This window comes from Numida meleagris, chromosome 1 (genome assembly GCF_002078875.1).
Source record: "Numida meleagris isolate 19003 breed g44 Domestic line chromosome 1, NumMel1.0, whole genome shotgun sequence".
Taxonomy (NCBI): domain Eukaryota; kingdom Metazoa; phylum Chordata; class Aves; order Galliformes; family Numididae; genus Numida; species Numida meleagris.
The window spans coordinates 154,053,656-154,067,458 of record NC_034409.1 but is presented as its reverse complement, the minus strand read 5'-3'; the positions used below and the strand labels follow the sequence as shown (position 1 = coordinate 154,067,458).

General features: G+C 36.2%; 1 protein-coding gene across 3 annotated transcripts in view; it reads left to right on the top strand.

Moving 5' to 3' along the window:
• Positions 1-11,808, top strand: part of PIBF1 (progesterone immunomodulatory binding factor 1) — a 116,970-nt gene extending 105,162 nt beyond the window's left edge. For 2 of the 3 annotated variants that reach the window (XM_021417494.1, XM_021417485.1), the window contains 2 exons: positions 9,147-9,326; positions 11,480-11,808. In XM_021417494.1, coding sequence (XP_021273169.1) covers positions 9,147-9,326; positions 11,480-11,536 — 237 coding nt within the window. In that variant the 3' untranslated portion in view covers positions 11,537-11,808. Of the gene's footprint in view, positions 1-9,146; positions 9,327-11,479 lie in introns of those variants that run through there. The other variant, XM_021417503.1, reaches the window with a different exon arrangement.

Here is a 13,803-nt window from a genome sequence, read left to right as displayed (position 1 = left end):
GGCAAAATGCAATTTATGGATTATGAGGTAGAATTGGCATGTCTATTTTAAATGGTATGTTTTCAAAAGAGCCAGTATCACTTAGTGATAGACATTTAAATTATTGGCAAAAGGATTTTCTGAATGTGAAACCATTGTTCCATTGTATTCTATTTTCCAGTGTTGGTTATGGATATTCCAGTCATGTTCTGTTGGTTATCTAGCAATTTTTTTTTCAATTTGGGTCACCTTATGGTAGTATTTGAATGCTACCAAATGGAAATTGAATTTAAGTACTTTGTAAGAAATGCTAAAAATGGAGAATCAAAATGTAGTAGTATGATTACCCTCTTGGAAAATACAGGAAATTCTTCATAATAGCATGTGCTAATAAGGCTGTTCTAACATACTAGCGTTTTTTAGCATCTTTTTGAGTAGAATTTACTCTAGGAATTATACTTTTTTACTAAACTTGAATATGACTAAATGTCACAATAACTCAGATTAAAAAAAAATAGTTGGGAGTTTAGTCTTCATCGTCATTGTAAATGTATTTTTTATCTTTAATAGAAAAAGTGGAAAAAAGCTTTCAAAATTTAACATGCAAATTCTGAATGATAAAACAAATTATTTTGTATTTTTCTTATGAAATTAGATTTAACTGTTGAGAACATGCAGCTGAAATAGGCAGAAGGGTAGAATTTGTTCTCTGGAGTGACTGTGCCATTTTATTGTTGCTACTGTTCTAATGCATTTACTTTATACATCTAGATGTAGTTTGTAGATCCATATAATCACAGATCTATCAGTTCACTTTAAGGCTTTGTATGCACTTGGATGTAGATAACTCCTGAATTAAATGTAGTGCAGAGAATCTATCAACATCCTGCAAATAGTCTGGCATCTTTCCATCACCCAGTTATCGGGTTCATTTGTTTGATCAGAACATTTCATAGTGTCTTCCAGTTTCCAGCTTTACAGTTTGTATCCATGTGCCTAACATGTCCATATGTTCAGATCTCACACAAAAATTCATGCTGACTTCCGATATTTCCATTACAGAAGCATCAGAGGATGCAAATATGTCAAACATTAGTGATGCTTTCTTAATTACATAGGTAGTTATTAAAATCTGCTTTGAGATCTGGCATGAACATAGGTTCTATTCCTGATAGACACAAACCCAAAGTGTTCCACTGTTGAAGCTGAATTTGCACTGTTCATGCCACTGCATCCTGTCCGTCTGCAATCATAAGTAGATTGCAGAACTTACCATTTGTTTCATTTTGTTCTCTGATACATAAAACAGAGCTTCTGTAATGTATTTCTTCTGTTTCATACTTTTCATCATTAATCTGTAATATAGATAATTCTGTGCTAACAGAATCGGTGGTTTTTCCACGTTCTGCATCTGGAATTCTGTCCAGGTTATAAGTAAGGACCCTTTTTTAGTGCGTCTCTAGCTGTTTGGCAAAAATAAAGCCAACGCAGAACAGTTCTAAAACAGTTCCATATGTGAATTGTCAATACTTCTGAAGAGGAGACATTCAAGGTACTACTTTTGCTGGAGAGTCTCGTTCCTGGATAATGACACATGCACGGCACCTTTATCTGAGCGCACTGAGTACCATGCTGAAACTTTTACTTCACAAAGTGCTGCATGCAAGTCACAGCATATGTAGAAAGGTGGAACTAGGGTTATATTTCAGTCCTGTGGTCTGTTCAGAAATATGTCACTGACTGGATGTTCTGTGCCAGCAATCAGGACTAGAAGACTCTGTTTACCTCCATTTTAACAGGTCTCTGGTGATATTAAAGAGTATTGCCAGTGTAAAGATCATCTGAGATGTTTTTGTGAAGTAACAAAGTAGAAGAGGTGGATCTTGCCTTTCTGATTTGTAGTCAGGAAAGAAAAAACAAGCACGATTACGGTGTGATTTACCATATCCTCATCTAAATGAAGTGTTAATTATGAATCTCACCAACAGGTACAGAGAGGAGTCAGACAGGTTAGTTTGCTTAGGTATAAATGATAAAGGTACATATATAAGGAAGTTGTCTGAAGTTCAGTGTGAGGAAGTCCACCTAACTATCTGGTCACATGTTTCAAAGCTGAATTACAACTGGAATTCTCAGAGAGATCCCTCTCCATCTTAGCATCAGCTGTTGGATGATATGACTTTGCTTTTAACACACCCTTACTTCCACAGAAAGTCACAGTAAGAATCTGAGAAGGTTCTGAGTATGAAAATGCACAGACTTCATACAGGATAATATCCTTAGCACTTTATTTACCATCACGTTATGACCATTAAATGGACCTGATGAGCACTCTGAGACAGCTGTGAAGCCAGTTTCTTCTGAACCACCCTGCCCTACCCGTTTCCAGATTTAGTGCACTTTCTCTCAGGAGAATTTTTTTTTCTGAGGCCTCCCCAGAGGAGGACACTGAGCGTGAGCGTTTAATCCTTGGGAAACTGAGAAATCAATTCAGAAATGCACTTTTTACAAAGCACTACCAAATGGACTTAGCATTCTTAAGTGCTGTTTTAGGTTTCTCAAATCAGTAATCTTTAACATATCCATAACCTCGTTTTCTGAACTCTGCTTTTCCTTGTGGCTTTTGTTTGAAGAGTACAATAGATGCCATAGCTGGAGAGTGCATGCATGTGAAGAAAGATTGCATTGATTTAACACAAACATGTTTTTCATCCCATCACAGCTGTCATCCCTCACTTGCATGTTCTATTATAGTTGTTTTTGTTGTTGTTATTTTAAAGATTAAAGTGTAGCCAGAATAGTCACCAGGCTGCTGAACTCTACCCTGCTATTTGGCTCCCACATTGACAAAGAGTCCAATCACCGATTCAAGAGGTAATATACTAAGACTGTTGTGAGGCAGTTTTTAATCTGGTCTCCTTCCATGCAAGGAGGACTGCACACTCAGCTGTTCTCGAACCTAAAGACACTGCTATAATCTCTCAAGTTTCTCCAGATTGAATACATATTTTTATTTTGAGTTATGATTTAGCCACATGGGGACCATATGGCAGTTAAAGTGAGGAATACATGGTTTCCAGAGTTGCTGGTAAACATACATGCTTTCCTCAAGTCTTAAAGATTGAGGAGGATGGGAGATGACGCATCTAAAAGCATTGTCTTAGTACTTGACTGTCAAATTCTGAGAGATTTTAAATTTTGATTAACATTTTTGAGAAAGACAAACATCTGTTTTTGCCTCTCTTTCAGCTGATTTTTCTGTTTTTGTCAGTGAAATGAGTTTTTGTGTTTAAGGTTCATAGCATTTAGTGCCTCTTCTGCGTTTTGTTTCTTTTACTGGGAATTTCCACTTCTCTGGGGACTCTTGTCAGTCATCAGAATTCGGTGGTTCTGCCAGAATCTGATACATTTTCTAGCACAAAAACTATAATGTTCAAATTCCACAATAGAAGTTTTTTGATTCAAAATGGAGTTCTAATCTGAGGTGAAGTTTGTAATCATAAATTCTACGTGTAAAACTAAAAGTAGAATACAGTTTGTCATGATAAAGGTTCAAGTAACTGTTGGTGCTGTTGTTAGGTTCACTTTTGCTTTAGAATATATTTATCTGAATGCTGTTATCATGAGCTTTACTATACGGGAAGGGAGACTGATGGATCTGACACCCACTGGCTGCTTTTGTGATGATCTTGAGTTAACTTTAGTCCAGTAAGTTACCTGTCTCTCCCTACTGAATATTTTCAACCATTCCATTTGGTCTGTGTAAAGTTTCTTTTCAAGATTATTGTATGGAGAGTGTTTGGAGGTGCAAGACATAGCTGCGTAACATAAGAACTGGTATTTATGTAATTGATTCCTGTAAGTCAGTTGCTTTTTCTTAACACTGTTATTTTGCATCTGCTTCCAGAGCACGGTATCTAAATTTACTTCAAGTGCTTATGTAAATTCATTTTATATGCTTTATTTATTATAATTATACACATATATCATGTCAAGGGCCTTTACAATCTGTTGAATGCACAGATTCTTTCTTTGATTATCATTACATGAGAGAGTAAGAAGAAAAATCCTCACTTCTTGACAATCCACTGAAAAAAAATGTAATTACTATTTGATAAATGCTCATTGTGCCTAATGTAGACAATTTTTTAATAGACTTCTTCAGTTATTTACTTGATAAAACAGCATTCCTTACGTCTCAGTAATTTTCAGTATCAGGCAATTCCTTTTATTTTTTATGATTATATAAATTAAGATGTGTTTATAACATTTAGCACTATCTTTCTGTAGTACCATTAGGAAATGTAACGTGCTTTTCTGGGACATGTATGTTTGAGCATGTATCAAGGACAATAAAAATAATGTTAGCAGAGCTGTTTAGAGAATTCTATAACTATAAATGTATTTATATTTTAAACTGCTGCCTTTTTTATTTTTGTGTTTGCTCATCTCTATCTTCTAATTACATTGCTAGTTGATTTAGTTGAAACAATCAATTTTTATCCTTCCTATTCCTGATCTTCAGTTTCCATTCTCATAGTTTCTAGTTCAATTATCCTTATAAACAGGCAAAAACAAATTTACATAAAATATAATTTCCTTTCACTTGCTTTAAGATGAAACGTCATTATTGGAGACTCCAATTCTACTGAAATAGGAGTATGCAGACAGCATCTAACTATTTTGCCTTTTTTCCTTTACCTTTTAAAAATGATTGACACTGGTTTGGTTTGGTTCCTTTTAACACTGTTTAAAAGGTTGGTGGTTTTGATATGATATAACACTTCTACAGACTGTAGTCTGTAAAGAGTTTCACAACAATAGCACTGATAGCTTTCAGCTTAATAATTAACAAGGTATGATTAGGAAAAAATTCCCAAACAGAATGTATTTTAATCAAAGAACAACAAGGAAAATGTTGGTGCCTATCCTTTGTCTATAACTAAATTAATCCTTTCTTAATTAAAAAAAAAAAACAACCCTACTGTTTGTGTATTGGCACACAAAATTCCTTTTTGCTAGTTAAAGTTGTTGGACATCACAGTGCAAAAAATAAATGGAAATGCGCAGATCTGTTTTTCTCACAGTGCAATACATTTTACCTTTCCTCAGTTCCCCCCTTTGTCCCTCCTCTTGTTCTCAGTCCATTCATTCTAATCACTTATTTTGAATTACAGTTCTTTACTGGTTCTATATGGCAGAAGTTTCAAATACTATTTTACAGTTCAAATTATCTTTGTTAAATTGCACAATCAAGTGGAATGTAGGATGTTAGCTTGTTCTAGTATGAACCTGAGCATGTTTAGGAAAACTTACATGAATAGGTGATCTGTGGCGTGAGTGCCTGTTCTAAAAACACAATTATTTTTAACACAGCAATTTAATATTCAAATATGTGTGCAAGGTGAATTATAATTGTACACTGGCTATTCAGGATGAAGGATGTTTTAGGTGAAGCAGAAGGATAAGAAAAGAGAAGAGAGTGAGGTGAGAAATGGATTCAGCTTATGACACCTAAATTTAGGTATCTACAGGAAGCGTCTATGGTGAGCATTCTTTCCTTTGCTTCATAGCAGCCTCATCACTAGCAACCTAGTCAATATGTTACTGTTGTTGCAACACGATTCAGCTGACGTGCCAATAGGTGTCTACTTCGGAATGGGTTGACTCACTTTCCAAGCTACATCATCTGTAATGGAAAACTGGATTCCTACCTCATGTGTAGGTACTTAAGTTTAGACATGTAAATTTACAAGCTTGAGTTAAATCCCATGTGTCAAACAGGTCACTGCTTTGTTTTTTTGGCATTTGTGCTGGTAGCCAGAGCAAGTTACCATCCTTAAATAAAAATTCATTAGATTTCCGTGGACGGACTTTCAAAATATTTAATAGTACAGTATGAGGTTGATAATTATTTGTGTGGGTGACACTCATTTTGTATAAGCAGTGTTTTTGTGCCAGTTGCATACTTAATGTTTTTTCCTTGTTTCATCTTAACCCACCTTTTTGTGCTAATTGCATTGTTTTCCATCTATCTGCACTGCCACATCCCCACAGAATATTCCTTAGGTGAAGAGTGGATGCTGGTGTTCACAGCATTAGTGGGACAAAGGCTGTGCAGCCAGGTGCACAGAGGAGCTGGGTGAATCCACTCACAGCTGTCAGTACTTGTAGTCCTCCCAAGAAGGGCTGTCTGGCCCTCAAAAGCTGAAGTCTTCAGACTTGGAAACCTCAGCTCAGTGGCACTCTGCAGTGTCTATAGCATGGCTTTCTTAATAACTGCAGAAGCCAGCACAGCAAGGGCCAGATATCTCTACAGTGGGCTTGGGAAATACAGGGCTTAAGTGACACAGCTTCTCCAGCGCACGGAAGAACTGAAGTGAATAGTGTAGATAAACAACTTGCACAGGGTTGCCATGACATAAAACCAGGGACTCGACACGGTAGAATTGTATAAAAATTGTAACCATCCATTTCTCTTCACGTCTTCTCTTACTCAGTTTATCCTGAAACTAGTGCGTGTCTTTCTACACAAAAGATTCTTCCTGTCCACTCTGAACCCTATACCTTCCCCCCCACACACCTTTTTTTTTTTCCAAGATACTCTTCACAGTGGACTAAGTTCATATATTTCTGCTATACACAATCTCCTGAGCTTCTTTTGCCTTAATGGCTTTCCAGACCAACTTGCCTGTTTTTAGGGTTAGTAAATAGTTGAATCATGGTAGCTTGCTGACAGTGCCAGGAATTGCTGCGGAATGTTTAGAATTTAAAAGTGAAACTAGGAATTAAGATTGTGTTAAGGAGCTGAGAAATCTTTAGAAATCATAAAATCATAGAACGGCCTGAGTTGGAAGGAACCGCAAGGATCATCGAGTTCCAACTCCCCTACCACAGGCAGGGTTGCCAGCTGCTAGATCAAGTAGATCAGGCTGCCCAGGGCCCCATCCAACCTGGCCTTGAAAACCTACTGCAGTTCAAGACAGAAATTTCAGTATTTCCTAGGTAGAAAACTACAAATCTCTGGTCAATATGTGAAATTTCATGTTAAGCAGTATACATACTAGTGATTCTGTTGGATTCAGTGTCTCCTGTAGTATTTTGGCACATCTGTTAAGATTTTTTCTCACAAAACGTGATTTTAGAACAAATATTAAGGCAACTTTAGCTAAATTCTTGTATTAAACTTGGCTGTGATGCCAAAGTGATTTACTCATTGTGGATTAATTTGCCATCCCAACTCGCTGTCATTCCTTCCCATATTTTCACATTTGAGAATTCCCCTATCACAGTGGAAGCTCGTATCAGAGTTGACTCCAGAGTCTATTCCAAGTCTGAAAACAGGCAGGGCTGTCAAGTGAAGGACAGACTCTGTGAGCAGAGAAGACCTTAAGAGTGCTGAGAGGATCTTGACATGAGAGAATTTGACCCTACGTGTCCATGTTTCGATTCTGTTTCTGAAATAAATCTGCTTGACAGTTTGGGAGTTTTGCCTTGATCAAACGTGCAGCTATTTGGTCTACAGAATAGCCAAGTTTAACTATAGGAACAGCACTTGTTAATGTCAAAACATGGTTTATGTACAATTTAATCTCCTGTGATGGTGTACGTATTTGCTATATACTCGCTTGAGTTATTTTCATCAAGAAATTCTGTCTATGTGTCACTTTGGCAACATCTTTGCAGAGTTTACAACTTTGAAAAACATGTTGGCATCAACTATGCAGTCCTTTTAAACAGCTGCTCTGCAGTCATGCTGTTTTAACATGCCACTACACATGGCTGAATTATGCAAATAGTTAATATTAAATGACTGAGATACAAGAACAATTTGTACACTCAATAAAGCTGGTCTGTGGAGTGTAACACCCATTCATGTAACTGAATGAGTGTGGGGCAGTTCAGAGACGTGATTCTTTTGACTTTAGGTAAAAATACTTGTATTAACGCAGAAATGGACAGAGAGAAGCTATATGGCAAGAATGTTTTAGAAGGCTTTTCTTTTAACTACTTATTCATAATGCAATGAAAATAGAATGTGCATCAATGTACTTTTCTGGCAATTATTAAGAAATAGGTAAGGCACAGCAAATGTTTGTGATTTGGCTATAAATACAAGTTGCTCTGTTTTGGTTGAGAGATAAGAGAATGCTAATTGTAATGCTGATATTTCAGCAGTGTTGTTTATTGAAAACAGCACTGTAATAAGTAAGAAAGCAAAAACATTGAGTTTAAAAAGATACAAAATTGTCTTACACTTTGAATGGTGTTTCTACTGATTTTGCTAATCTAGCTCTGCGATAATGGAGCATGAATTATGTACAATGTAGAACAACAAATAAAACATTCTAAATTCTCTAACTTAGAGTAATTACCCCTTTACGTGTTGGGGAATAGAACTTTAGGCACTAAGAGATGCAAGACAACAAAAGAAGACAGCCAGTTAAAGTCACAAAGTACCGTGAGTTCTCCTTTCTCACTTTACAGTAACTTTTGAATAATGAATTTTTTTCTGCTAAATAGTAAGAAAAGGTGTTTGTTGGTTTTTTGTTTAATTAATTCAGATTGTTTACAAAACCACTTATTAGAACATCCAGAAAAACTGAGCATTTCCTTATGCATTTGCTTTTTATTTCCCATGTTGGAATTTTTTATGTTTCATGAAATTTCTTTTCCTCTCCCATTTTTACTGTAAGTCCTCTTAAGGTATTTCATTGACTTTTCTGATCTGGATGTAAAGAAATAGGTATATTTCTAGTAGTAAGACTTCTGTGCAAGACCCACCGCTTGAAAGTACAATTTATCACAGTCATTCAAATTATGTTGGTAAACTCCCTCTGCCTGACAAAACAAACTCAAAATAATTCTTTTAAATTAAATGGAAGCTTAATTTAAAGGAGATAGTGGGTTCCTTGTTACACAACAAAAGTTCTGTTTTACAGCATTTAATCAGTACAAAATTTGAGTTGCATAAGTCCTATGTACTTTTTTCACTTTTATTAATATGCAATTAGTAAACTTGTTAATGATGGCAAGTATATGGTGCTTGTTGGATTTTCTGATCCGCTTACATGTGTCGTTGGGTTAATAAAAATTCATTATTAACAAAACAGATTTAAATGTAATTTTACTGAGTAACTTAGCATTGCCCTTTTATGGTTTTCCAGGAACTAGCTGTAATGAAACAGATTCTAATGAATCTACAGGATAAACAGAAGGAACAAAATTTACCTCCGTTTCATATTAATTTAAAAAGGTTGACTGCAGAAAACCAATTTAACCCTTCAGTAAAACTGCTGCCAGAACATGAAGAAGAAAATGTATTTAGACCTAAGCCAACATTATTTGTAAGTACTATGCTAAGAGTAAGTGCCGTAAACTTTTTGATTATTTTCCTCACGCTTTAAAAAGAAGAAAGTTGGTTCATACTTCAAGGCAGTACATACTTTATTCTGCTTAATATTTGCAACTTTTTTTGGCTGTAGTCGATTTTGAGGAGATAAAATGCAGTTTGTGATGTTATTTAGATGTTTAGTAGTTTGTGCATGTAGAGTTCAAAGTAAACAAGATTTTTTTAAAAAGTCAGTTGTATTACTATCAGTTCACAAAAATTGTAATGAGTATAGAGTAAGTATGCAATTTAAAATCTACCCTGAGCATGAGTTGATTGTATACAGATACATTGAGGAGCAGCAGTGAGGAAATAAATGTATTTCTGTATATTTACCCTCCTGCATCTACATGTATACATACAAGCATATGCCTAGGATTTTTATCACTTCTGTTGGTGTGGATAACAGACACTACAAAACCTTGTCTTATCCTTTCGAAACTGAATGCTTGGATTTAAATACTTCAGGTTCCCAATGTCAGATTTAGTGCTTCCAGTATTGGAAAGCTTCAGGAAAATAATGTGGAAGTTTCTGAATATAAGTGTCTCAGCTGATACATTTAAGAGAGTTATAATGCTGAGTCACAAAGCAAATTGTAATTTGTATTTACAGTGGTTGTGGCTGTTTTCCCCTAGGGCAGGCTGGTTGAATCCACACAACCCTCTTTTTTTCCCGGGGCCCCATATTTTGCTATTTTTGTCCAAATATTTATCTATATATGGTTGGGTTTTTTTGTTTTTTGTTTTTTGTTTTTTTTCCTGGTGGAAACTTCTTAAGATTGAAAGAGACTCAAAAGGTTTGTATTGCAACACATCAGATAATGTTTTTATAGTACACAATGTAGGGAATGATTACATCTCCTGAGTATGGCATGAGGGCATTTGGGGATTTTAGTGGTTTGAAGTTTGCTTAGACAGTGTTATGAGACTGTTTAGAGGTAACAGGCATGCCTTGTGTTGTCTCATCCATAATCCTTTTGGAAGTGCTAAATCATATTGCCCAAACTTTTGTCTTTGGTGCAGTGATCCAAAACAGAGACAAACTGTGAGCTAACAATTAGGATGTATAGGTGATCCAGGGTTTGAGTGTATAATCTGTCCTGTCTTATTTAGGGGTATTGAAATGATGTGGGAATCTTGAAAAAAAATGCTTTGACATGTTGAAATTGTTCCTCATCTAACTTTGGAGTAGGAAAATGAAAACAAGCCGATGGCAGAGTTTCCTACTAGATGGGGAAATAGTTTAATAGTCCTGTTAAAGTCCTTCCCATTTAGGCCAATTGAGAGAATTTTAATGCTTGTACAAATAGAGCAGATTTATTTTTATAACTGAGAACTTCAAAATGAGAGAAAGATGGAGATTTAAACATGACAAGGATCCAAGGCCAGCTGAATTTGAAGATTGACTAGTTATTAAGACTTGGAGGAAATGAAAAAATAGGGGAAGAAATCAACAGACAAAAGAAACGTTATTAGCAAAAGCAAGAGTTAATACTGACACTTGAATGTAGAACAGTCCTTCACTTTGTTCCACCTCCACTTTCTTTATTTCTTCATATAAACAACGACTAAATTTGCCACAAGAATGTTATACTATCCTGAATGTGCAGTAGACCAGAGTATTATGAAGGCAAGAAGTTGCTCACAGATAATTCTCAACAAATAAAATTATTTCTGCACTGTCAGAAAACAGCTGAGTTCTTTTATTTTGGATTGTAGTTCTTTGAGAGCTCTTATTTTGTACAAAGTGTTGGTCTATGGCACACATAAAATTTCTTTCCCAAGTTCCATCCCCTTCTCTAATGGGAAAGTTGGATAATCATATTTAGAATGAAATCTATTTATGGTACACTTGACTCATGTTCAGTATTTTAAAACAAATCATTTACCTTATCTGCTTTTTATAACCTAGAAATTGGGTGGTTTAAATACAGATATGTAGTAATAATAACCTTGAATACATAGTCTTACTTTTAATTTACTTTCTTTAAGCAGAAAATGATTTAACACTATGAACTATATAGGCAGGAGAGAGACTTCAGCATAGATTGCATGTTTTTATCCTTACGTCTGTTCTTTCTCACAACTGATATATTCTTTATTTTACAGACAAATACACAGGCACCTGGATGGTACAAGAAACTGCAGAAGAAAACATCACCATAGCATTTTTCAAGAAATACTTAAGAAAATCCTTTAGGGAGATTTTCTTTGAAGAAAGGTATTTTCACCATTATAACGCCCCTTTTCCCATAAAGGCAAACAACTCTTTTCTTTACAATTGTTGCTTTATACCTGTGAAATGATCTTATGCTATATGAAATAATTTTTAGACCTGTCGTGTGAATAAAATGTGTGAAAATAATGCATGTAGTGAATTTACTAACATTTGAATTTTGAAAGATAAATAAACACTAGCATATTGTATATATTTATAATCTGTGTTGTTAAATGGTGTCTTATTCATAGTGTTCAAATGAATGCATGCTTCAGCTTTCTATATTGTTTTTCTTGGACCTTGTGCTTCCTGACACATTCCTTGCAACTATTCTGGCTCATAGAAATTGAAAAAATATACATGAATTAGCATCAGACTATATCCTACTTTCTATGAAGGAAATCACAGAATCACAGAATTGTAGGAGCTGGAAGGGAGCTCTGGAGATCATCTACTCTAACCTCCTGCTAAAGCACATTCCCTACATTACGTTACACAGGAAAGCATCCAGGCAGGTTTTGAGTATCTCCAGAGAAGGAGACTCCACGGCCTCTCTGGGCAGCTTGTTCCAGTGCTCCGTTACCCTCACCATAAGGAAGTTTTTCCTCATGTTCAGATGGAACTTCCTGTGTTCCAGTTTTTGCCCATTGCCCCTTGTTCTGTTGCTGAGCACCGCTGAAAAGAGCCTGCCCCAACCACTTGACTCCTGCCCTTTAGATATTTATAGGCATTGACCAGATCCCCCGCAGCCTTCTCTTCTCCAGGCTGAACAGTCCCAGCTCGCTCAGCCTTTCCTCATACAGGAGATGCTTCAGGCCCCTCATCATCTTTGTTGCCCTCTGCTGGGCTTTCTCCAGTGGTTCCCTGTCTTTTTTGTAACGGGTAGCCCAGAGCTGTACACAGTACTCCAGATGTGGCCTCACCAGGGCAAAGTAGAGGAGGAGGATCATCTCCCTCGACCTGCTGGCCCCACTGTTTTTAATGCACATAGGACACCATTTGCCTTCTTGTCCACAAGGGCACATAACTCCTGTACGTCAAGTGAAAAAAACAATTCCCTTTATCAGCCTTGATTTGTACAATTGGTCGATTAATATCATTTCATTTACCAAACGATCATTAAAAATCTTCTGATGAAGCAATAAAATACATCTTAGTTATCAGCTCTGACACTCAGAGCTAGATACATTTGCTCTACAGTTCTATATCGCATAAATGTTGACGGCATTGTTTAAGTGAGGGCATACTGAAAATACCGCTCAGATTTCATTTCAGAGGAAGTTTCTTTTTTCTTACTTCCTGTTTCCTTGACAGTATCCCTTCAACTGCTTCATTGTTCTAGCTGGACGTGAACAATAATTATTTACTGTATACAAATACTGAGCTTATGATTCTTACATACGCTTTTCTTCTTCATTTTCCAAACATCGAGTTGAAACAAAGCAATGCTTCCTCTACTGAAAGTAAGCTTCAGCTTTTGCTAATGCTGAGAGAGTGTGGTAAAAGCACTGGTAATTGCATACCATGGGATTAAAATGTTGATTCCGTGAATGAGGGAGGCAAAGTATGTAGGCAGAGGTAATTGTTCACATGAAGAAAAAGCACTGATCTTTGGACACACAAGGCTATCTGTACAGATATTGCTTGATCAACTTTGGTTTCTTGAAGTCTAGGTTTTTCTCTACTGTATTTTTTTTTTTTTTTGTGAATAGAATCGTCACCTGTTTTGGTTTTTGTGTGAGACAGCTCGCATATGCAGATAATAGTTTTGTAAAATAAATATGTAATGTGATTCACAGCCCCTACTTTATCTTTCTCAAACTGCTCGTCATCACCCAATAATCAATAAATTCTGTTATCTGAACCTGTGAACTCTTTTGGGCAAGATGCTTGTTGCAATATTAAGTGTTCACTGTTTGTTCTCCAACAGTATCCTTATAGACAAATTGGTAAGATAAGGACTATGAAGTGGATGGAAATTTGGCTGACACACCAAGCTCAAGGAAATGTGATCAGCAATGCAAAGTCCAACTGGCAAATAGCGTCCTTCAGCAAGTTCACAGTCAATGCCAAATTTGGAGAAGTAGTCTCTACAGGGCAGGGCCTTGGACAGACATCAACAGGCTGGAAAGATGGCCCAACAAGAACCATACAAAGTTCAAAGGCAAATAAATAGAGAGTCCCATCTCTAGGGTTGAAGAACCTCGTATGCCAG